At 39.1% G+C, this 26,956-nt stretch overlaps 1 protein-coding gene and 1 long non-coding RNA gene across 4 annotated transcripts in view; one reads left to right on the plus strand and one right to left on the minus strand.

Annotated features, from left to right (window-relative positions):
* The window catches only part of cep112 (centrosomal protein 112), a 256,249-nt gene that overhangs the window by 55,329 nt on the left and 173,964 nt on the right, over positions 1 to 26,956 (plus strand). For all 3 annotated transcript variants that reach the window (XM_073814087.1, XM_073814085.1, XM_073814086.1), the window contains exon 8: positions 2,164 to 2,223. In XM_073814087.1, coding sequence (XP_073670188.1) covers positions 2,164 to 2,223 — 60 coding nt within the window. The remainder of the gene's footprint in view (positions 1 to 2,163; positions 2,224 to 26,956) is intronic.
* LOC135745345 (uncharacterized) lies at positions 8,416 to 12,251 on the minus strand. The gene is made up of 5 exons (XR_010531181.2): positions 11,943 to 12,251; positions 9,985 to 10,041; positions 9,782 to 9,843; positions 9,433 to 9,494; positions 8,416 to 9,273 (listed from the first exon to the last, which is right to left on the minus strand). It is a non-coding gene; the product is annotated as an uncharacterized lncRNA (long non-coding RNA).

Here is a 26,956-nt window from a genome sequence, read left to right on the forward strand (position 1 = left end):
ATTATACAAAGGTTTAATTACAGAATTTATAAAAAAAGTATTTTATAAAATGTCATAAAATCGATGCCCCCTGGCACCATCTCGTGCAACACTCCCCACTAGAGGCCTTCTCGGGTCCAAAAAAATGTACCCGACCCGAAATGACCCTAATCACTTTATACCCGAACCCAACCAGCATAAATATTTGTTTTTTTAAAGAAAGACAAACCCGAGAAAATTAGACCCGAGTCCGACCCGAAGCAGAAGCAATGTTTTTTAACCCAACTGGACCGGAATGTAAACGGCATGCTCCCTATGTTACTCTCTCCCACTTGTATGATGTCACAGCAATTGGCAGCACAAATATAACGACACACCTATAACAAAGAACTTATACTGACAAGAAGTGAAAGTCAATAGAACCTTCCATTGCAACACCAGCACCCAGCAGCAGACCTAAGAATCCGCCATTTTGGAATGAGAGCGACTCGGGAGTCAACTAGAAGTGATGGCAATATCAGCTACTTTGTACATTAAAAGTTCAAATTCAAACTGAATGATGATTACACAGAATAACATACAGTGATCATTAATCCCTTTTTACAGCTTATTTTCAGATATTTAGACAAGTCTTCCACTTTTATATAGGCTAACTTTACATACATACTACTGTGGGGACTGAAGTAAGAATAAAATACTGTTTATTTACCTGAGGGAATCAGGACTATGAAAAGAGACCTCATTGAAGTTTGATGCTTGAAGGTCAACAAGATGCCAGAATGATTATAATAAAATTCTTGTTTTGTTTGAACTTTGTCTCCTCACACTACTTGAGCCATCCTGCTGAAAACTGTGTAGCCTCTCATGACATCACAATACATACCGACATAAATTCATCCACACATAATATTTTGGCTCCATATACATACACATATACACACATATACATCAGAATTGCTTGAAATGGATTAAGTAAAAAAACACAGTCACTGTCCAAAAGTGGCAATTATACTGTAGGATAACAGACAGAACAATGCATCATGTTCTATAAGATTAGAATGTTTGTAGCATTATCCAGGGGATTAATATGTACAAAATATATTGCATACCTAGTGGAGTTGGTAACTAATAATAATAGGAAATGTTTAAAGTAGCATAAAATAGAATTACATAATTACATAACAATAACAACACAACACAACACAACACATACATACAAGACAATACAGCATTTCGTGTAGGTGTAGCAAGTGAACAAAAGTTTAATTCAAGAAACTTATTATTGAGCTTCTGATTTGGCTGTGAGATTCGCTGAGAATGAATTGGCTGTGAGAATTTTCATTCCAAAATGGCGGCCGCGCTACTGAAGCGCCACCTAGTGGCTGTTACCAAAAACGAATCAGAGTTTCCCCTCTTGTTCTTCTATACTCTTTGCCTATAATTCCTCCCACTTTGAAGTGGTGCTATTTTTTCTGTGGCACAAATGGAGTTTCTGCACGAGAGCGCCCACTGGCTTTTGGAGGTGGCGGAATTTCATCGTAATTCATTAAAATTCATTTATTGAGAAAACAAGCATTTTCACGATTAATTTTCACAGCCCTACTAAGCTCAATGGAAAAGCATACCGAGCCAAAATAAAGTGAGCTGACACGACCTGACCCGTGGGGTACTATGCAACAGAAAAGCGCCATAGCATGTTTAATCGGTCTTCCATGATGTGTTATGTCATATATCTGACAGTTACTATTAGATGCACAGACAACCAGCTTTGAAACATGGCGAACCCACAGAGACACAATAATGCTGCGGCTACAAGGTCGGTGGAAATTAAGGAAAGGTTTGTGTTGCAGTACAACCGCTTCGGTAGCCATTGTTTGTCCTATATGCTCTTGTTTCTGGAAGTCTGTCACAACACAACAAAACATTTTAAATGACATAATCCGACACAGTGAGGTAACATATGAAAGTATTTGTAGGCTAAACCCAGCAAAACAGCATTATCAAGTATTTAAGTAATTTTTCTGAAATTAAATACCGATGAGATACATAATTTGAAATGCATATTTTGTAATCAAATAAATCAGTTTATTTTGACCTGCTGCTGAAGGACCAACACTCTCTTGACATCTGTAGTTTCTCAGAATCGGCACATCTAAATCATAACTTTATCTTTTTTATTAATAGATTTACAACAAGTCCAGCATAGTTTTTGAGGAGACTGGCCTGGTGAAATCTGATAAAGAGGTAGGCACTTTATCTTCTCTCAGAATGCTTGTGATGTGCTGTAATTCCTGATAATTGTTCCCTTTACAGAATTAGTTCACTCGAAATGTTAATTAGTTATTTACTGGCGCTCTTGTACTTTTATACCTGAAGGATTTGGTTTGTTCAATGGAATGCAAAAAGAGGTAATTTTAGGAATATCAGTGCCACGGTTTTCTGGACAGTGAATGAATGTTTTAACCACAAACCTGGCAAAACTAAAGAGAGACAATGATGTTGGGGCTACTAGGTAACAAAACAATGTTTCCCATCAGTTGAGAATTTACTTGCTGAACAGGGCAGAGTGGTGCGGTGCAGCAAAGAATTATGTGATGGGGCTCGGCACCGTGCTTGATGAGCGGGTTCAGAATAAACTAATACTACATATCATCACCAAATAATTTAGAAATGATGTAGAAATTCACATATTAAATTAATCATAATACAAACATGAAGAAATATTTCTGTGCGTTTCCTGAACAACGGCAAAACTTGCTGCTGAACCACCATACTATGATGCATAGAGAAACTAACTTTTCCGAAAACATTGTTGCACACCTGTTGTTTGAACCATGTTGATGATTTCAAGACAAGTAGTGGGTGGAGTATAAATGTATCTGTTCAGATTATTGCTGTAAATAACATGCATAGCATCTAAAGTGTGCTTTTGTTTTGTTTTGTTTCGTTCCCTGTAGTTTAATTTCAAGATATTTCATTCATTCACAAGTTTCCTTCTACATCATTCATCCCCGGGATTCCCCAGGGTCTTAAAGCTCGTAGCCCTAATTTTCAAAAAACGCTTTCATTTTGTTTACAAACTAAGACATAAAATGGAATTTTTATTTATTTTGAAGGATATAGAATGTACTGCATGTTGCTTGCTTATTTTGTTCAAAAGCATGATCAATCTGCACTTCATACTAACTAGGAACTATGCTTATAACCACAGCTGTTCAACTGATATTGGGACTAGGGATGGGCATGATTAATCGACGATCGATAGTTGATCGTTAATAATTTAGTCGATGATGTTAATTTGTTATTGATTAATCGAATCCTTTTTTTTATCCAATGCAGGTTGCGTTGCCTAGCGTAGCGTGTGTCTTGAAGCAATTAAATTAATTTAATTGTGTGGCAGCAATTCAACATTTTACCACCAGGGTGCAATATTTGACACCATACTTCGTTATCTGTGACCTTCCGTTTTGATTTAAAAAAGATAATCATGAAGAGGTCATGATTTTTTGGAACAAATGAGGTCTCTGTTTAAGAATGCGGCTCGTAGCTGCAGGTTCCGCTGCTTTAGAGCACCGCATATTCAAGCGCATATGTGTTTCGTTTGTCTAACTAAAAGTAGTTTAACTGTTTGCCACAAGTTGATCTTGTAATAAAGGTCTCATGGAGGAAAACACGCTGTATTTTTGTATTCAACAAAAGTTAAATAATAATTTTTTATTATAAAAATATTAATGATTAATCGATAGTCGATCGTTAATTCTCCCGACAATCGACTAAAAAATTTTTATCGAATGCCCATCCCTTATTGGGACATTTAAAGGGGCCATGACATGAAAATCTGACTTTTTCCATGTTTAAGTGCTATGATTGGGTCCCTAGTGATGCTATCAACCTAGAAAATTTGAAAAAGATCAACCCAGTAACTTAGTTTTGGTAAACCATTCTCTACAAGCACATGAAAAAATAGGTTGTTGAAATTTGGCTCTCCTTATGATGTCATAAGGAGCTCTTATTATAATAATCCAACCCCTTAATCCAACCACAGCACTGCCATTTAGTGCAGAGAGAAAATAATTCACAGAACAATTGAGTTTCAATTTCAACAAACCACCATCATTGTGATCAGTGTTTGCACTTGATCTGCACATGTGCATTTTAAAGGACACACCCAAAACAGCACATTTTTGCACACACCTACAAAGTGGCAATTTTAACATGCTATAATTAATTATTTATATGGTATTTTGAGCTAAAACTTCACACATGTGCTCTGGGGACACCAAAGATGTATTTGTCATCTTAAAAAAGTCCTGTGACATGGGCCCTTTAACATAATTTCATTGAGCCTGACTAAGTTTGAGAGCACTTTATTTTGAGATGTTTAAATTAAAGAAGATCATGTCATTTAAAGGGGACATTCCACAATACGTTTTTAAGATATTAAATAAATCTTTGATGTACCCAAAGTACATATATGAAGTTTTAGCTTCAAATACCATATAGGTAATTTATTGTGGCATGTTAAATTAGGCACTTTATGGGTCTGAGCAAAAATGCACCGTTTTTGTGTGTATCCCTTTAAATTCAAATGAGCTGATTAGGTGGGTGGAGTCTCAAGCGCTCCCGCTGAAGACAAGACATTGTATTCTCTCACAAAAAAAGTTAGTCAGAGATGTTCAGCATTATATATTTGAACAAGTTTAAAAAGTCAATCATCAGTTTTATGCATTCTAAATACATGTTTATCAGCAGATGGGGAACATTGTGGAATAAAAATAAAGACTTTTAGGTCTCGTGCTGCCAGAAACAGACACAATGATTTTCAGCATGTAACAATAAAAACACTTCCACAAACACTCAGAAGTTTACTTTTTGACCAAACCACTCGAGCACATTTAAATAATCTGTAATAAAACAACACGTTTAATGCTTAAACTTTAGAGAAACAGATCAAATGACATGTTTAAGTTTATTGTGTACACATATTGAACACATTCGCGTTTCTGTCAGTCTCTCACTCTCTATCTTGTAACTCCTTGTATTCATTTGAAACTTCAGAGAAACATATTAAACAACATACTTCAAAGCGAACCGTCACCTTGCTCTCTCTCTCTCGTTCGTTCGCTCACTCGCTCTCTCTCTCTTGCACTAAGGTAACGTTATGAAACCTTTCGAAAGACCATTAAAACTACAACTTATAAGATTGTAGGCTACTGTTTGTGTTACTGTGCATTCAGACCGCCACCGGCGAGAGCGTCAATAAAAGCTCTGGCTGCCCTGCCAACGACGCTAAAGAAAAGGTGTAGTGGACGCTCTGACGCTCGAATGCATTCTCTGAACTCCTTTCAGGCGGAGGTTTCCACCTTCCGATTGGTTGCCGCCGAACATTTCCGCCTTCCGATTGGTTGCCGCCGAACCGCGTCATATCTCACTACCATAATGTTGAGTTGATTTCAACTCTCCTCGACGCTCACGCTGTACATAACGCGCCGCGCTGCTGCTCACCGGAGGTCGCTGCCGGCTCTCATTGAAAATAAATGACTTCCGGCCACTTTGACGCTCTCGCTGGTGGCGGTCTGAATGCACAGTTATATGAGGGGGAGCGAAATTCGAATGACCTATATATTCACATGCTTGCAGAGAGAACCTTACCAAAACAAAGTTATAGGGTTGGTATTTCTCATGTTTTCTGGGTTGGTAAAAGCACGGGGGACCCGATTATAGCACTTAAACATGGAAAAAGTCTAATTTTCATGGAATGTCCCCTTTAATGCAGTGTGGGTGAAAGTGCAATATTTGTAACTTCTTTTCTTAAAAAAAATATTTTAATCATAGAAGTGGATTTTTTTGTAGCCTATATTCTGTAAATTATAGAATGAATGTCGTAATCTGCAAAAATTGGTATTGGCAGGTCACATCTACAGAAAAATCTGAATTGGCCAAGAAAATTGCGATCGGTGCATCTCTAGTTTATATTTTTCCTTAAAGCCCCACTGTGTACTTTAGTGAGTTAATTCTTAGCAAAAACCCATGTTTTCTTTCAAAAGTATGTGCTCATTCATGTGTAATTACTTCCACCCCACTAATCAAAGTATTCTCGTAAGTGTAGAATCTGCTATTTAAAATGCATACCGTCGAAGCGCTCTCTGGCTGAATCCATGTTGTGCCTCCATCTTTGAAATACATTCGCCGACGAGGGACATTCCTGAAATTCAAGCTCCACCTTTCGCGCTTTCACTCTACACTCACGCTGGCTGATAGCTGAAGCCTCCGGAGGTTGCATGTGTAGGCGGTATACGTCATCAAGACAGTCTTATTTCAGAATATTAACAATTATAAAGCTGACAATTATTCTTAGTTAATTGTAAATTGATGTAATATGCGTATGACTTGCGAATGTAATGCTCAGTTGATTTAAATAAACCAGGCTTGATGACGTATCCAGCCTGTGACCTGCGTAGCTGAATCCTTCGGCTGCGACAGCTGCAAACCGTGATGAACCTGCGATCTAATGCTTTGATTTGAAAGCCTGTTGAAGACATATTCTCGAGGACATTAAAACAAATCGCCAAGGAAGCGAAACGGGGATTTTAAACGACAACGTGACAGGAAAAACATCAAGACCAAAGTCACTATTGGAGTTAGTTTTCCAAGATGGGGCTCAAGGGACACTGAAGTTGCACTTTATATCTTCTCCACAGGTAATTCAGCATATTCGTTTACATCTATACAGTCCATGTTGTAAACTTGAAGTTTTATAGTTCCTTGGCTAACTTTAGCATGATTATGCATAACACTTGTTAGTGTAAACATGCATGTGGTTTAATGTGTTCGAACAGCCACACGCCGTCTCTCCGCCCATTTATGTAATCTGAGGTACTGAGATAAATGTTTTTCATCTTTTCTGACCTCTAGCACAAACACACGGTGACAGCGCTATTTTTAGCCTTTCATTGATAAAAGCGTCTGATCTGCGCGTATTTCGTTTCATTTTACAAGCGTGTGAAAGTTGCGCGATCTTTTTTCACCAATATGAGAGAAAGCTCTTACATATACACGGACATGTAACGTTTACTTAAAACATAAGCATTGTACTCTGACATAATGTCTGACATAATACTCTGATAAAAGCGTCTGATCTGCGCATTTTTCATTTCTTTTTACAAGCTTGTGAAAGTTACGCGATCTTTTTTACCAATATGAGAGAAAGCTCTTACATATACACGGACATGTAACGTTTACTTAAAACATAAGCATTTTACTCTGACATAATGTCTGACATAATACTCTGATAAAAGCGTCTGATCTGCGCATTTTTCATTTCTTTTTACAAGCTTGTGAAAGTTACGCGATCTTTTTTACCAATATGAGAGAAAGCTCTTACATATACACGGACATGTAACGTTTACTTAAAACATAAGCATTGTACTCTGACATAATGTCTGACACAATACTCTGATAAAAGCGTCTGATCTGCGCGTCTTTCGTTTCATTTTACAAGCGTGTGAAAGTTGCGCGATCTTTTTTCACCAATATGAGAGAAAGCTCTTACATATACACGGACATGTAACGTTTACTTAAAACATAAGCATTGTACTCTGACATAATATTAGTTCGCGTCCATTTAAACCCGTCATGGTTGCTTTTTGTATGTGATTTTAAGCGGACATATCATGACAATCAGACTTTTTCCATGTTAAACATAAATCTGTGTGCTTTGATGGATCACAGGCAAAGGACATTGCAAATTGTTCATTTTTTTCTCATTGCTTTTGCTTTGTAGCTACTGGAAGCCATGTTAACCTTGGCATGACACGGCCGGGCCACCGTACGAGTTAAAACGCGTTCCGAATGGGGGGGGGGCTAGAAAGTAATATTCAGTTGCTTGTCATATAGACTTTCACCGCTAGATGGGAGTAGATCCTACACAGTGGAGCTTTAAGCATGCAGCAAGGTGATCAAACAAAAATACCCAATTATCCCTGATGAAGGCCTGAAACGCGTTGGCAGAAATAAAATCTAAATTTTTCGGATTGATTGATAATTGATTGTCTAATCGCTCTACAAGTGTGCGGTGCTGCTTAATATTCTATACTCCACGCACCTTGTTGAGTTTGTGAAGTTGCACCAGAAAAACTACACAACATCAGTTTTTCTTTTTTCTTCCTTTACGGTATTTACATTTTACCAAATGTAACATACAATTACAGAACATATACATACCCATACGTATTGTTTATAAAAGGGTCTGCACAGTAAATAACGTAAGAATAAAATTAAAAGAAAAAAAACAAAACCCTACAAAACGAAACAGTAATAATAATAATAGGAATAATAATAACATCAAAATAATAAGACAAGCAAATAGTAAAAATAACCAAATAATAAAGCAATAATAATAAAAAAACTTGGTCTTCCATAACTACAGTACACTGTTAACGATTTCCCTGTATTTTTACAGTACGGTACTGGCAGCACGGTTGCCAGTAAGTTACTGTATTTTGGGTTTACAGTACTGTACTGTAATACCATTTTACAGTACACAAACTAGTACTGTATAGTTACAAAGCAGTACTGTACTGTAATTTTACAATATTTTATTACAGTAGTCTATTTTTACAGTAATTTACTGTAATGTCTATATTGACCCATAAATACTATTTATTACTTATTACAGTTAATACAATAATATTATATAAAATAGATAGAGATTTAGGTTTAAATCTATAGTTATTAATATGGTAAAAATGCTATCCTTGACATGACATAATGAATTAAAAGGCAATCCAAGCAATGTTTGTATCAAAATTTTATTTAAAAAAACATTTAATTGAAACAAAACATTTAAAACAAGATTTTAAACAATAATAAACATATAATCAAGTAACATAAAATAAAATCAACAAGTATAAACAAGTTTGGAGACCCCTGCTGTAACATATTTAACTCTGGCAAATAGAACACTGTTCCATAGTTTGAAGTTTTCAGTTTAAAGTCCATCATCGACTAAAAGGTAACATTTCACTGTGGTAAAAAGAACACTGGCCCATAGTTTTAAATATTCTACTTGAATTTCATTTAACACTAAAAATAAATGCATTAAACTGGCAGACAGACCACAGTGGCCTTTACTTTGAAGTCGTCCATTCGAACTCAATCAGGGACTGCATGAAGCTGTTCACATGGGGGTTAATGGCCACAGCTTTTCTCTGCACCAAGTTCCTTGTCTTTTTGCTTGCTCCTTGTCTGGATGTGCACTTTTTCCCATCTTTGGAATTAATTCTATCCAGAAACCTGTTAGAAATATCATAAACATTAAGTCAACAAATATAAGATAGAAAAAGATTCTTAAAAAATTTAACTCAGCCTTGAATTTACCCCTATTCTGAAACCTTTTGCTCTTATTCTACTGTTCCACACCTAATTACATTAAAATACAGAAGATTCACTTACCGCTGAACAAACTCTTTCCTCAATGGACAGCATCCACATGGATCATGTCATGATTGAATGTCCTGAACAGAAAGTACAATTGTTACTGATTTGGACACAACTTTTTATTCTGAAAACAAAATCTTTTGTCAATAAAGTCCAGGGACACCTCTGCTAAATAAATACAATTATTAAATTAAATTTCTTATAACCAAAGTCTGAATATTTCTGTTTGTATATTTCTACATGGCAAACTAAGACAATTGTGTACATGTTGTGTATGGTCGTGTTACAGTGTTGTGTGTGGGAATTGTGAATGAGTGTATACATGGGTATTTAAAGAAACTGTAGTGGTAAAGTGCAAACTTACCGAACAATGTGCTTGGTGTGTGTCTGGTGTCACCCATTGTGCCTCCACATCTGCCTTAACTCCTGAAAAGTGCAATGACACTCATGTAAACTACAAATAAAAAGTGATCAGCACATTCCTGTGTACTTTTACATGTGACGTGAAAGCATTTAATATTGCAGTCGAAAAAATACATGACTTGTAACTGTACATCATGTACTTGCCTGGTGCCTTTAAAGATGATCCATCTTACCCAATCCAGCTTACAAGCAATGGTAAGACTGTAAAAAAGACAAATGTTACAAAATCTGTTAGCCATAGAAATAAGTAGACATTGTGAAGGAAATGGTAAAAGAAAATTTAGTAACACTTTACTATAAGAGTTTATTCCTTAACATTTGGTAATGCCTTAGCTAATATGAACTAACAATGAACACTATATTTTACAACATTAATAATATTTGATAATGTTCATTGTGCAGAGACAAAGTGATTGATTTAAAAATGTATTAAGTGTTTAAATCTAATATCATGCTATGCTAACAAATAAAACATTACTGTAAGTGTTAAGTCAGTTGTAAAACAATATATATATATATATATATATATATATATATATATATATATATATATATATTAGTTGTTATATTATATATTATATATAAATATCTAAATAAGTCTTTTTTAAATTATTATTCTATAACATCTTGTCTACAGAAAATCTCTGAAAATGTCTCGTTTAGTGCAGAAAATAGCGATTTATAGTGACAAGGTAAAAAGACTGTCCCTTTAATGTTTTACCCGGACGGCTGCGGTGTAACACTATTTCACGCAAAGTTTTTTAACAAGTTAGTAGCTAGCTGCTCACTTTAAAGTCGCCATGAAACGGAAGTAGCGATTGCCTTATTTTCCCCGTGGTGACGTATATCCGAATGAAACGGCTTTTGAGATGAAATAAGGCAGGGCTGGATTTGAATTTGTCCATCGAGATCTGATTGGATCGTTTGAAGTTGGGTCGTCCCGGACCCCGCCCACCTGCCATACTTTTGACCGGAAGTGAAGAGAGATCGTTTTGAGGAGGGGAGGAGATTTGCATTTTTGATTAAAGATTACGAGCACACACGAATTTTTAAAAAATAATGAAGCTCACAGATAAGTCATTTGTTAATAATACCACACTATTAAAAATACATATATAGTTTTTCATTTCAATTTCATTGCGACTTTAAAGATAAACATGATCGCCTAAATCTGAGCAATCCTGGTGATGCCAGTTTTCTACACGATGTTATAATGGACTATTTTTACATCAAGAGATGAAGGATCAGATGACAGAGACGAGAAGACAAAGGTACGTAAATGCGGAGCCCATTCTCTTTTCGTGCATTGATTTGATGTGTTTTGGAAACTTATATATACAGCGTGTAATGCATCTGAAGTGGTGGAAACAATATGCCATAAAAATGTATTGGACAACTTACTGGACGTGTAAAACGCTTTAGAGAAGATATTCTCTGCTTTTGCTGATATAAGTTACCGTAATATAATAACAACAACAATAAGCGCGGCAATCCCTTTCGTTCATCTGATATTAAGATGAGCCCAGGTCTGAATTATATTTGGTCGAAGTTAAAGCTGCGATGAGTTCGATGCATGTATCCAGTTAAATATGAGGTTTCTTGTTTTCACTTCTGTGGAGGAGGACTGCGGTACTACAGTATGCTGTGTACGGCGTGTCAAGTCCTATCTGTTTACAACCACGAGTCAGCCTTACCAAACAGTCGAACTTCATACTTTTCTCTGACGCTAACTGAACGGATGAAACGCCGTCAACGACCGTTATGCTGGGACCGCAAGACCGCGCTGGCGGGTTGTCTTTGTCCATTTCGTTAAAAATAGTTTCATTGTCACCACACTTTCAACACAATATAAACTCACCAAACCGTCATAATTTAGTTAAAACAACCCTATATTCATTTAAAAAGGTGTAAAGCGAGTTAAAGCAGCGGTAGACATCTGTGTGTAACGTTTACATTAGCTTACTTTCTGAGGGAGATTGAAACTTTGTTGGCGACCGTTTTTCTCTCTCATTGCACGTTTAAAACAATATTGTGACAAACTATTGACAACATTCTTAAACTAAAAATTAAGTTTTCATGAAACAGAAATATTTCAAACTTACCGAACTGACAGAAATCAATCGTCCTCCTTCAGCTGCAGCCAAGAGTTGTGCGCTCCCTCTGTCTGTGTGATTTGACGTTGGCGCACTTTCTCTGATTATTGCAAGTACACCTGGCACATTACAGCAATGGCTACAGCAAGGTTACATCAAGACCAAAATATACTGTAAAATTTTCCCGCTCAAACAAATTTACCCAGAATGCATTATGAACTGCAGTACTGTACTGTAATGTACACATACAGTATAGTACTGTGGATTTTTACAGTACAGTGCTGCTAAATCTACAGCGACATCTAACAGTGTACATATAAATGAATGAAATGAATAATTCTTTACAAAATAAAATCACAGGTACAAAAGTTGCTAAACATATTAAGTACAGCCAACATATCTCTAGGTACCAGTCTATGTTCTGGGGGAGGAAAATAATTACTATCAGAGGAGATGTGTAATCTTGTAGGCCTTTTAATTTCTTACATATCCTAGGAAAGGTCCCCAAATTTTATTGCAATGATCAGAGGATCCCTTCATTGTTTTTCTGATTTTTTCTAGTTTAATATAATGTGAAATCTCTTGTATCCATAAAGAATGAGTAGGAGGTTTAGGCGATTTCCATTTTAGTAAAATTAAACACCTTGCCAGCAGTATGACAAAGGATACGAAGGGGAAAGAGTACCAAAAAAGCAGTGAAAGCCAGAGGTTCAGTATGATTATTAAGAACTTCAGATAATGTTTTAAAAATTTGGGACCAATAATTTTGTAGGGAGGGAGGGGACCAAAACATATGTGCAGTAGTTACATGGGCCTGTGACAACGGTCGCATGTTGGATCAACTTCAGAATATATTTTTGAAAGTCTTCCTTTGGTCCAGTGGGTACGGTGGAGAATTTTAAACCGAATCAGAGCATGTTTGGCACAAATAGATGAAGAGTGCACATGGCATAGAATCTTTCCCACGAAAGTGGGCAGCAGGCACGGATTAAGAATTCGGAGGCCCCTGGGCACAATGTCTTGTAGGCCCCCCAGGCACACAATTAAATTGTATATATATTATATGGTTCTTTTTGTTAGAAACACCTCTACTTTTACAAGATTTACACTGACACATTACAGCCGGTGATCACTACCTGTAGGACAATATCAATACATGTAGATATTTTTGTTGCAAGCAGGGACCTGCACAGAGACCTGCACTGGGAGGCAGATGCTCAAGTGAAAAAAGGGCACTTCTCTTAGGCCTAATTATTTTTCAACAAAAGATTAAATATATTGACACAACCAGTTTATTACCAACCAACGAGAGGGTAGACAGTTTCACTAATAATGTGTTTGTTTATTTTGCACGTGGTAGTAAATCTTTTTAATTCTTTTGGTGTTAAAATAACACATCTTGACACTAAACTTGCTGCTATATTGTTAATTTCACAGGAAAAATGCTGCAAAATTAGTGGGAAAACACTACAGATAGATTGACAAAATAAAAAAAACAAAGTGTTACTATTGGCTTATCTACACTTCAGAAAACGTATTATGAGTCATGTTAGCAAGACAAAAATTGTCTTTTGGATAATTAGCTGTAAAACTGAGGTACTGGTTGTTAAGTCATTTGATCTCCACTGACCTCCCTACAAGTCAAGAAAAACACACCTGAAATAAGACCTGTGCTAAGAGCTCCTGCCTACCTGTCTGTCTGTTGGCGATGCGCTTTAAACTGTTGCACACAGATGCAGAGGAGGAACGGCAAATACGACAAACTGGTGGGCAGTCACGCAATATGGGTCCGCTTGAAAAAAGTCAAAAGAAGTAGCTCTAGGGAAATTAGGAAATTGAGGGTGCATGGTTCGAACCAAGCTACGAACCTGCAAATACCTAAAGAAATGGTGTTTAGGCAATGCATTTCTGGAAAGACGCAAAGACATTTTCTATATATAGATTGTCAAATGTTATAACGCCTAGAGCTGACTGTAATCCAAAGTGGTGTCTAAATTGCCTCCAGATTCTCAATGTAGTCTTAACAATGACATTTTTAGTATGGGGAGATGAAGAGCATTTAATGGGGGCATGTTAGTGAAGTGGGCCTGCATGAGGTGCCTTCCATGTTAATTCAATTCAATTCAATTCAATTTTATTTATATAGCGCTTTTCACAATTGTTAATTGTTGCAAAGCAGCTTTACATGAGTAGATGTAGAGGAGAACATTGAAAATCAATACATAGTATAAGAAGTAGAATATAGCGGCTAAGGATAAAAAACCGTGTAAGCAAGCATATTAATAATGTAACGTATACAGTAAAGTGCTAAGTTAAGCCAAAGTTGGCTGACTCTCCCTGGGACTAAAAAACCCCCTAGGAGAAAACCCAATGGGAAAAAATCCTAGAAGGACAAAAAACCCTAGGGAGAGATTAATATTTATATTTATAATATATAGACACGGTAGGGATAGGAAGCGTGTAAGCGGATTAAACTGGTTCAGCCGGTGGCCGTTGGTCGCGCATCGGTTGGGCGTCACGTTGAAGGACAGCCAGTTGATTAGTGGTGCGATGACCTTCACAGCAACAGGAACTGGGTCTGTTTGTCTCATTGTCCTCAGAGTCGAGGACGAGACAGGGAGACAAAAACAGAATTCTATTAGCGTAGGGGCCGTTCGCATGTAATGCAAGTGTCATACATTATAGTGGTTTAATTCAGCTCGGTTCCAGACAGGCTAACTATTGCGGCAAGAGTAAATTACCCGTATGAGGTATGTGAGTGCTTTGTTCTAGACAAAATAACTACTGCGGGAAAAGTACATTTACTGGACATTCTATGTGAATGCTTTGTTAAAGAAGAATGTCTTAAGTTTAGATTTAAATTGATCGACTGTGTCTGATACTCGAACATTATTTGGTAAATCATTCCAGAGCTTAGGGGCTAAGTAGGAAAAGGATCTACCACCTTTAGACACTTTTGATATTCTAGGGATAATTAAGTAACCCGAATTTTGTGATCGCAGTTTACGTGGTGGTTTGTATTCTGATAGTAGTTCTTTTATATACGAGGGCGCTAGGCCATTTAAGGCTTTGTAGGTGATTAGTAATATTTTAAATTGTATGCGATATTTAACTGGTAGCCAGTGTAAAGATGCCAGAATTGGACTAATGTGGTCATACTTTTTAGATCGAGTAAGCACTCTTGCGGCGGCGTTTTGAACCAGCTGTAGCTTGTTTACCTGATTTGCATGGCATCCCCCGAGTAACGAGTTACAATAGTCTAATCTAGAGGTCATAAAAGCATGGATAAGCTTTTCTGCATCTGATGCAGACAGCATATGGCGTATTTTTGAGATATTTCTAAGATGGAAAAATGCTGTGCGGCAGACGTTGGAGATATGACTATCGAAAGATAGATTGCTGTCAAACATTACGCCTAAATTCTTAACCGTGGAAGATGGCACCACCGTGCAGCCATCTATGGGCAACTTGTAATCTGACATATTATGTTTGGAGCGATTTGGTTCAATAATAAGTATCTCTGTCTTATTGGAGTTTAGCATAAGAAAGTTATGTGCCATCCAGTCCCTAATATCACTAATGCAGTCTGTTAGCTTAGCAAACTGGTGGGTTTCGCTAGGATGTGACGAGATGTAAAGCTGGGTATCATCCGCATAGCAGTGAAAACTTATGTTATGTTTCCTGATAATGTCTCCTAGAGGTAACATATATAACGAGAATAGGATAGGGCCTAGAACTGATCCCTGAGGTACGCCGTATTTAACGGGGGAGTGATGTGACTCTTCCTCATTTACATAAACAAAGTGATATCGATTAGTTAGATACGATCTAAACCAGGCTAACGCCTGACCACTGATGCCAACATAGTTTTCTAGTCTATTGAGTAGGATTCTGTGATCTATTGTGTCAAAGGCTGCACTAAGGTCTAGTAATATAAGGATTGAGATTTCACCACGATCGGATGTTAATAGGAGGTCATTTGTAACTCTAAGCAGCGCTGTCTCTGTGCTATGGTGGGGCCTGAATCCTGATTGGAACTTTTCATATGTATTATTATTCGCTATGAATGTGCGTAGCTGGCTTGCCACTATTTTTTCTAATATTTTAGAAAGAAAAGGTAGATTTGAGATTGGTCTAAAGTTATTAAGATCTCCCTGGTCAAGGTTTGGTTTTTTAATGAGCGGTCTAATAACTGCTAGTTTGAAAGCTGTTGGAACGTATCCTAATTCTAGCGATGAGTTAAAGATATTTAGTACCGAGTCGGACACTACATGAAATACCTCTTTTAGTAATTTTGTGGGAATGGGGTCTAATATACAGGACGATGATTTAGATGACGTTACTAATTTAGAGAGCTCTTCTATTGTAGTAGGTTTAAATGACTCAAGATGTTCGTATGATAATCTAGTGGTAAATGTACTATTGGGTTGAGTGGTGGCTGCTTGCGTAGTTTCTATGTTTTCCCTAATAGAAATAATTTTGTTAGTAAAGAAGTTCATGAAGTCGTTACTATTGTGTTGGAATTTACTATTGGTTTCTGTTTGTTCTTTGTTTCTAGTCAGTTTCGCAACTGTGCTAAAGAGGAAACGAGGGTTGTTATGATTTTCTTTAATAAGCGTACTGAGATAGGTAGATCTGGCGGTTTTAATAGCCTGTCTGTAGTGTTGAACACTCTCTTTCCATGCTGAACGCCATACTTCTAACTTTGTGTTTCGGTAGTTTCTTTCCATTTTTCTAGCTACTTTTTTAAGGGCTGCAGTATGATGGTCATACCATGGAGCTGGCGTTTTTCCTTTGATTCTCTTTTTTCGTATGGGAGCAACGGCATCCATCGTGCTAGAGCAAACGTTGTTCAGGTTTTCTATTATAATATCCAGATCTTCACGGTTATCTGCTACATGTTTCATTTGAGACAGGTCTGGAAGAGTGCTAATAAAGCTATCTTTAGTGGTGGAAATTATTGTTCCATTCAGATGATCCTTGAGAATAATCCAGATTTAACCAGTATTGCATGACTCTAAGATGTGAAGCCCAATAATAAAATTAAAAATTAGGTAGAGCCATAGCCCCAAGTATTTTGGATCTCTGAAGGAATGTCTTACGAATCTTGGGTATCTTTTTATTCCAGATAAATCCTAGGATCAAGGAATCAATTTTACGAAAAAAGTGTTGAGGAAAATAGGTATACACTGAAAATAATAGGAGAATTTGGAAAGAATATTCATTTAACTGAATTTATTATTCCAGCCAAGGATAGGGGAAGCAAAGACCAGCGCTCAAAATATTTCTTCATCTGGAGTAACAAATTGGCAAAGTTAAATTTAAAAAGATCTTTGAATTTATTTACCCCAACAACATATTTTTCAAACAAGAAACATATTTGGAATAAGTGGAATTTGAATTTGATCTTCCCAGGCGGGCCGCAATTTACATGGGCGGGCTGACAAATTATGTATGAGAAACACTGACAAAAAGTCCAGGGGCCGGATTCACAAAACATTCTTAAGAAAAAAATTTCTTAACTGCCGTTAAAAAAAATAAGAATATTTTGTATTTTCAAAAAGCTTAAGAAAGTTCTTATTTTTTCATTAAAGATGTTTAAAGAAAAAACTCGAAAAATTCAAATTCTTAAATAACATCTTAATTAACTCTTTCACCGCCATTGACGAGATATCTCTTAAATTAAGAGAAAACGCTTTCCGCAATACCGCTATTATCCACCAGGTGGCGCACTTCCGCAACTTATACAACCCGAAAGTAGCGCCTCACGTGAAAGAGAAAGAACTCCGTGTATGTTTTAAAGATCGCTCTGAATCTGATCTCGTTCAAAAGTCCTTTGCAAAAATGGAATTATCTCAGCTTTTTGCTCAAAATTGGGTGTTTTTGAAGAAACCTACCCATGTTTGAGATGTGATTACAAGAGAACTAATGAAGGTAGGATGAAACTGTTTTTTTGTTTGAAAAGCAGAGGGTCTGTTCTTTCATCTGATATATTGTTTGTTTATATATTTATAAGAAGAACATTTTCTGGAAGGCATTAAACTATTGTGAAAATCATGAAAAATGCTGGCGGTGGCTGGCAACTTTTTTTTAAAATGCTGGCGGGGAAAGAGTTAAAGTTAGGATAACTTTACAGTAGTCTTAAATTTCAATAGGTAAGGTGTTTTGATTTGATTGTTTTAAATGTGACATGTATTGTTTAGTCAGAAATGGCAATTTAAACAGTTTACTTTACGAAGATTAGTTTAATGAAGAATTTCATACTAGTTTAATGGCTTACTTAAGTAATATGTCATGAAATGCTTAGGTTACTCACGTAACCCCGGTTCCCTGAAATAACGGGAACGAAGCATTGCGTCAGTTAGCTGACGCTATGGGGGAAACTCCTGTTTACTCTGTGACTGAAGCCTATTGGTTAACGTCTGTACAAAGTACAGACCAATGATGTTTGAACCCGGGCGCGGGATGCACACGTCCTTATATAAGCGCGGTTCAATCGTCAGGAGCTCATTATTATTCGACTGAAGCGCGCAGCCGAATAACACTCGCTGCGTAGACGTTTGTAGCATGGCAAGAGACGCAATGCTTCGTTCCCGTTATTTCAGGGAACCGGGGTTACGGGAGTAACCTAAGCGTTCCCTTTCAATACGGTTCACTTCGCATTGCGTCAGTTAGCTGACGCTATGGGGGAACGTAATCCCATCACGCCGTGCATACACAACGTACTGAAGTGCCTTACCGGAGAGAAGTGTGGCCCTACACCCGGCATATTCACCGCTTTAAAGCAAATGTGTAAGCACCATATAAATTGTTGACGCGCACACGGTGGGGTTTTAAACGCACCGGGGGCACATAACATAGCACAAGACGGCGAGGTACCGAGCGCGCCGCGGCTGTGCGAGATAAGTAAGTTCAGAGTCACGTTGGTGAGCTCGCTGAGCGCACCGTGGTGTACACATAAAACGCATGAGCGTGCATGATTGAGCCGAGAGAACCTGCGCTTGTAGGGCAGGGACGTCTAAGCTGTACAATCTGACAACGTAGACGGCGAAGACCAGCCGGCCGCGTAGCAGATATCAAATATAGATACCCCTGTAGACCAAGTTCATGAAGAAGCCAAACTCGCACAGAGTGGGCTCTATATAGGACATAGCTCATAGAGGGGCGTGAGCCAGTGCGATGGTTTCAACGATCCATCTAAATAACCACTGTTAGCAACAGACATACGTGTAGTGAGTGATCTGCGAAGCTCACGAACGGCCGATCTGACTATAATATGCGGCAGAACGGTTCGTAGCGTGGGATTATACAGATACCACAATAGTGTGAACCCAGGTGCGCCCTCGAGCGCATCGGGATGCATATAGGAAGTATTATAGTGCACAGATCGGTGAGCTTTCCAAGCGCGCCGTAAATGTGTATTGACTATAAATTGCACGGGCACAGGTGAACACTTGAATACATTGTGAATGCATATAGATGAATCAGAGTGTTATAATGCATAGGCCGGCAAGATTCTCGAGCGCGCCGTCATGTGTTCTGATAATAAATTGTGCGCACACGGGTGAACTCTTCAGTGCACCGTGAAAGCGTATAGATAAATCAGTGCACAGAACGCGCCGTGAATGTGTACAGATATGATTGATGAACGTAACGGTGGGCACCCAACGCACCGTAAACGTACACAGATGAACAACAATGTATGTGTCACAAAGCATAACACAGCTGTGTATACAGGTGAGCTTTTCCAAGCGCATCTTATTGTATACCAAAATGTTATAGCGTGTACATGTGAGCTTCTCTAAGCGCACGGTGGACGCATATAATTAAAAACCATATCGTGCATACAGATGAGCTAATGGGCGCACCTTTAATGTAACAAACCTCAGTAGTGCGCGAAGCAGGGATGTCGAAGCTGTAAACTGACAACGTGGAGGGCGGGGACCAGCCGGCCGTGTCACAATTGTCAAATGAGAAACCTCTAAGACCATGCCCATGCTCTAAGACAAGTGAGCATAATTGTCACGGGAGGTGATAACGTCAACGATCCATAAATAACCTGTATTGACAGGTGCTCTAGTGAGTGATCTGTGACGCAGATGAACAGCTGATCGTCTGATGTTCGTCAAACGTATCTGTCATACAGGACCTTGGACAGTTCCAGAGCGATGTGCCTCGGGCACCGTCCGCATCTGAGAAATGACAGGCTTATGAATAAAGTGAATGGCCAGCTGTAAAAGCATGGTTCACTGTTACCGCCGCCGTCCGCATCTGAGAGATTACAGGCTTGTGAATTAAATGAATGGTCGGTCGAAAAAGCGTGGTTCGCTGTTATCACGGCCACATAGATATAGGTAGGGGAGAGAGCCGCCGTGCACGAGCCTCTGTAGTGAGGAGAAAGTGTCCCACCCACGATTCGCGGGGGGTTAGACTTTCAATGTCACTAGACAGAATGAATCAGACTTTGCATAAGGACGCCTCGTGAAAGGGGTCCTAGCAGCTTGCGTCAATGTGTCATAAGGCAGGTTAATATTTTGAATCTTGGTAGTTAACCATGAGATGCGTATCATTCTGATTGAACATAGCTTATAAAGCGATGCAATGAGTTTATAAAGGAGATGACTCGTCAGCTTGTTCAGGGGGCGAGATCTAAGTCTGGTTCGGTAAATAATGAAACCACCGTAGTTTGCCCGACCGCATTATCACAATAACACGGTCGAGAGTGCTGCAGTGCTAAATCATCCCCTTAATGTACCGTATTCGCAGTACAAGGTGAATGCAATGAGACAAACGGCGTTCCACGCGCCGAAGGCTGATTGCCGTCGTAAAGCGTGTTCAACCCACAGCAGATGCTGGGCTAGCTCGTGACAGCACTTCATGCAGCCGTGTGTAACTTAAGCATAAGCGTCCCGGCCGTCAGCTCGGGGCGGGACCTTTGCTTAGTCAAACTGAAGTGGACTTATGAACAGAATGCCACGATATTCAGCTTTCTGAGGCTCGTTAGAGGGGTACGTGTGCCCGTCCTAAACGAGATGTCGCGCGCGTCTGACTGTGCGCGCGCTTTGAGCTTTGAAACTTATTGTGGCGGGTAGCAAGCTCACTTGAGGTTGATATTACCCTTAATATCTCCGAGTATTGGAGCGGAGGTGTGAGCGTCTTCGGATCCGCTAATATAAATCAGCTATATGGCCGAAAAACGTCATAAACCGCTTGGCTGTAAGCCTTTGAGTGGCCGTCCGGAGAGGGCGCGATTCAAACGCTTGGAGCCATGCAAAAGTCTGAGGCTGTTGTCTCTCTAGGAAGAGAGAATAACAGCCGTAAGACCGTGCTCGTTTGCGCCATCAGCATCGTAGCAGAGAAACTGAGGTGGGCTGCGAGCGAATTTGGCAGAAAGGTGTTAGAGACACCGTACAGTCGTGGGGTGTCAATACACAGTATATGGCCAAACCAGGGTTTTTTCGGCTGCGAGCGAATTTGGCAGAAAGGTGTTAGAGACACCGTACAGTCGTGGGGTGTCAATACACAGTATATGGCCAAACCGGGGTTTTTTCGGCAAGTGTCGATAGAATTATGGACAGCGGGCCGTGTGTGCGTATTACTGATTGCTTGTCAGTAAGGCGATAAAGTGTTTAGAGACACTGTACAACCTTGGGTGTCAATACACAGTATAGTAAGCACGGAAATTACTCTTTTTAGAGGAATTAAATACCGTTCGCCACTATAGTGAGGTCGCATAACCGACAGTATTACACAGTATGTTTGGATAAACAGCACACAGAAAACATTTCAGGGCAGTCCAGCCGAGGCGCGACTTAACCCTTTCTCCCAGACAGTTTCGTTCTCTGTTGATGCAGCTGTGCTGCGGAGACCAGAGCTCAGCCATTCAGGTGCACAAGCCTCAGTAGTGACGGTGACCGAACGGCTCACAGAGCAGAGCAGTATGTCTAGGTGGTTTAATGTCAGAATGAACCCATCGCAGAGAGGAAGTCTGCCGTGAGGCCCGCGGTTTTGCCGTTTATTAAAAGGGCAGAAAAACCGGGTATATAAGAATGTACCAATATTCAGCGCACTGATATAGGACGGGACTGAATAAAGGGAGGTATTCGGGCCTCAGTATATTATAAACAAATTCGTTCTGCCTCTGATTCCGTCTAAACCAGAGAGAAATGACCGGGCAGACGAACAGTGAGCTATCCGAAGTGAGACAGGCTCAGGCCAGTAAAGCTCTATAATAAGTGTTTTAGCGCTCCAATAGAGGCGTGTCCGCCTTATCGAGCAGACGAATGAGATCGTGCCGCTCCAGGAGGGGAGGGGCATGAAGCTCTCTTATAATGAGTGTTCTTGGTGCTCCAATAGCGGCGAATCCGCCCTATCGAGCAGACGAATGAGATTGCGCCACTCCAGGAGGGGAGGGGCATGAAGCTCTGTAATCGTTGAACACTAGACAGCTGCATTTAGAGGCAGTGAGCCGTAATACCGCGTGCTAACTAAGCCGTTAAGAGACCTCACCACTGTGGGGAAAGGAGCGAGGGACTCCGCGAGCGTGGAGCAAGAGTGGCTGTGCTATGACAGAGAACAGGGGCAGACCGCCCGTGTTTGCTTGTCGTATGCATCCAGTTCTACGGTTCCCCGCTTGTTCATCTCAACAAGAGAGGAACGGCAGAGGGGAGCAGCAACACAGACAGAACAGCCATGCGTCGTATGAACGGTATCACCCGATGCACTCGGGGGATTAATATATGTGCCAGAGATCTCGCCACTGAATGTGAGAGGAGCGAAGGGACTCTGTAAGCATGAACGGTTGCGGTGTGACAGAACACAGGGGGGGTTAGTCCGTGTGTGCTTGTCTATGCATCCATCTAGTCTCATGGCTCGCCGTGAGTTCATCCCGGCGAGAGAGGAACAGCAGGGGGAGCACGAAACATGGATAAGACAACCAAAGCATAAGCGCGGTCCCGGCGTGGGAGGTGCCAGACCGGTAACGTGCTCGGAGGAAATTCATAGCAGAGAGGCTCACGCTAGACCTGGACTCTGCTATCTTCGGTTCTCAGCCGGAAAACAGCAGGGGAAGACGCTAGGCCTGGACTCCGCTGCAGGGCTTTTGTCAACGGCGAGGTAAGGCTTCTTCATTTTCTTCGAAGCAGCGAGAGGTTCACGCTGAAGGAGAAAATAATGAGCTCCTGACGATTGAACCGCGCTTATATAAGGACGTGTGCCTCCCGCGCGCGGGTTCAAACGTCATTGGTCTGTACTTTGTACAGACGTTAACCAATAGGCTTCAGTCACGGAGTAAACAGGAGTTTCCCCCCATAGCGTCAGCTAACTGACGCAATGCGAAGTGAACCGTATTGAAAGGGAACATAAGTATTAGTAATAATTTTAGCTAACATTTTACTTTTTTCATAATATATTTATTGTGAAATTATTTACAGCTCTACTCAAAGACGCTCTGAGCAAAAGTCGAACCATCAATCGGTCCATCATGTGTGTTGAACGCTCCTAAAGTCTCTGTCGTGCGGATTCACGGAGAGTGTCCAGAGACCTCGACCTACATGACGAACTGATTGTGAGATTATGAAATGATGTTCACTCACCGCACCACCTGCAGGGCTCAAAATTAACTTAGGAGCACCAGCAAAAATTTTGGCGCGTCCATCCAAAAATTAAAAAGCACCACCACTACAAAGTATATGTTAATAGATTTATTTTATTAAAAATAAACACCAACCAAGGGGCTTTACACATCCTATGGCCAGCATTTAAAATGTGGTCTTTTTTGCATAGATTCCTAAATTAATACCCAAATGCTGTTGAAATAGTATAGCAGCAATAATAATTTAACAAATATAGCTGCAAGCAGCGATACGGGGCCAAGCAACAATGGTCCTGCAACACGCAACGAAGCCGAAAGGACATGCAATTGAAGAATGCAATGTAGCAGATATGTATGGGAACTTTCAGCACACAGGACTCAGAGACGAGAATGAACATAATGAATAAATGAAGTATAATATTTATTTGCATGCTGAAAGAAGGACCGATTAGACCAATGCTGACCTAGAAAACAATTGAACCACCAAAGCATCATACTTGTTACACATGAGACTTAAACCAAAAGAGCACAAACAAAATAATACCTATAAAAATAATAAAGTAAAATACAAATAATGAATTGAAGCTTTTGACTCTAAAGTAAGAGACTTCAATTGCTGCCCTACCCAGTATTTGAACCCACGATCTCCAGGTCTCATGTCTGTCACTCATTTGGTTGAGCTACAGGGGAGACATACTTACACACAGCTGCTTAAGCTAGATTGCTGAAGTGACAATGTGTATGTTCAAATATTTTTTTAAATCCCCTGTAGGTAGTCAAACCTGTTCAAACATTTGACTCTACATGACACAAAATTGTCAACCATTTTAATTGCTGCCCTACGCTGGATTTGAACCCACAACCTCTGGATTTCATGCCCATCACGCATTTGGTTGAGCTACTGTGAAGGCATACATTACCCCATCAAATATTCTCCATAGAACTTTAGTTGATTAAACGGTTTAAAAGTTATTCCTGATTGTCAAATGTATTACTTTTGAACAAAGATAAATATCAAAATTCTGTTTGGTCATTTCTATGCGGCTCAGTCCAAAGATAATCTGAGCCAAATTGTGTAACAATTCAACAAACACTACAATAGTAGTAGCAAAAAACTGAATACTGTACTTTTCAAAATGGCCGCTACTGCATTTTTGAACTGGTGATGATGCTTGGCCACCAAATTACTGCAAGCCGTGCAGAACATGGAAAACAGACTGGTTAAGAATAATAGGTGAGAATAAACTCAAAACAAATATTAATAGAAAAACATAACACATGCATCAGATGGGATTCAATCCCTTAACCTCTGACATTTGATGCATGTGATTTATTAGACTGCGCTACACAGGGGGTGTAGCTAGCCAAGGTTTTCAGAGCTGCAAGCATTCAAATGGCCCAATCAAGGAAGGTGCAGACATGACATTGCAAAGCAGAAATAACAAAATTACAATTTATATGAGAATCAGGTAGTTTAAGTAAAAAGAGTTACAGTTTAAGTCAAGAAAAACATGTTGTATAGGAATGCACAACATGTTATAATACAGTCATATTAATTTAATATGACAAAGAGACAATGTCACAGGGACAGTCAACTTTGGAGAGGTATTTCTCGGGAATGGCAGAGAATATCAAAAATGTGTTTGGTCATTTCTGTAAGGATTGCTCCAAAGATTATGTGAGCAGAGCCTGGCATAAAATAGACTTAATTTGCAAAAGTAGTAGCAAAAAAACTACTTCACATATGCTATGAAATAAGACATGAACAGAATGTTTGAAACTGACAAATGAGATATCGTTGCAATCAACAAAAAACAGTGAATAAAAATTCACAAAGAAAATGAATATCAGACAAAGTTTTTAGAAGTTATAGGCTGTTTTATATATTTTATAAACCCTATGTGCTGCTGTTTTCCGATTTCCCAGGTATCTTCAGGACATCATACCGATGCTCCCTACCGATTTTTGTGCCGATACATCATATAGATTAATAGTTATCACTATTTATTACAAAATTCAAAATGGTGGACAGGCGGTTTGGTCAAACCCGACATAATATATATCGACAGATCTGTCATGAGCCAAGGAATCCATAGACACCAAGATCATAATTTTCTATCAAACATTTCAAAAGTTATGGGCAAAAATAGCCATTTTTCAAATCTCATTACCTGGCGCTGTCCTCAAATTTGGTATGGTACCCCAGTTCATGGTCCTCATGAAGGGTACCAAGTTTCATTTCAATTGATCAAAGAATGACCGAGATAATGACTCAGAACGAATTTTGGGTCGACATCGATAAATGTATGCATTTATAAGTTTTGAACAAAGATAAAAATCAAAATTCTGTTTGGTCATTTCTCTGCGGCTCGGTCCAAATTGCGTAACAATGCAATGAACGCTGCAAAAAACAAAATACTGTACTTTTCAAAATGGCCGCTACTGTAATGGGTGGAGTCTTAATGTAAGGTGTTCATTGTAATGAGCGTGAGGAGAGCAATCAGATGTACTAAGTAGAATTTTTGTTGATCAAATTATTCTACAGTTATAACCATTTGAATATTGAATTTTTGAAGTGTTGGTGGCGCTATAGAGTTAATGCCAGAGACCCCATAGTTGGTCACATCACTATTTAGGACCACCACTACAGGTGTGCCAAATTTTTTTCATTTTCCTATGTACGGTTCATAGGGCTGCCATAGACTCCCATTGGGGAAGAAGAAAAATAATAATAATAATAATAAGAAGAAAACCATCAAACGCAATAGTGGCCTGCCGCCCTGTGGGCTTGGCCCCTAATTACAGGTAACATGATTAAGATTACAATAGAAAATTTAACAAACACGTAAAACACTGCTTAATTTTGACATTACAAAAGTGACCCTAATATAGAAGGCTAATTGATAACTGCATTACCAGGATGCTATTACTACTAAATAGGCAATGTTTTAAAAAATACTATAAAAACATACCATCAGCATTGTCGTGTTCCACATCAACATGGACCACAAGGATGTTTGTCGGATGTCCATTCACCAGCGCATGCACACATACACTATCAAACACTCTTTGACAGATAGGTCGGTGTCTCCATCAATAAATGAACACATTTGTCACGACACGTCTTGTGTTTTTGGCACTTTCGCCATGTTTAAGCAAGGTCTGGTGTTTAAATTTTTTGATTTCGCCACCAACGCCATTTTACAGGATTTCCAGTAAACACATTAAGTTACATCGAGCCATTTTCTTAGCGGAGACACTCGAAATCTTTAAGCCACTCTCTCGTCAAGTCTTATTTTCCGGTGGTGGAGTCGCATTTGAATCCGGATTGTCGTCATTAATTACAGTAGTAACATTGGCTGTAATCGGATGGTTCTTGTCATGCTTGCGGTTCGTCTTTTCACATTTTCGCGCTTCACATACCAACGTA

This window comes from Paramisgurnus dabryanus, chromosome 3, assembly GCF_030506205.2.
Source record: "Paramisgurnus dabryanus chromosome 3, PD_genome_1.1, whole genome shotgun sequence".
Lineage (NCBI taxonomy): Eukaryota > Metazoa > Chordata > Actinopteri > Cypriniformes > Cobitidae > Paramisgurnus > Paramisgurnus dabryanus.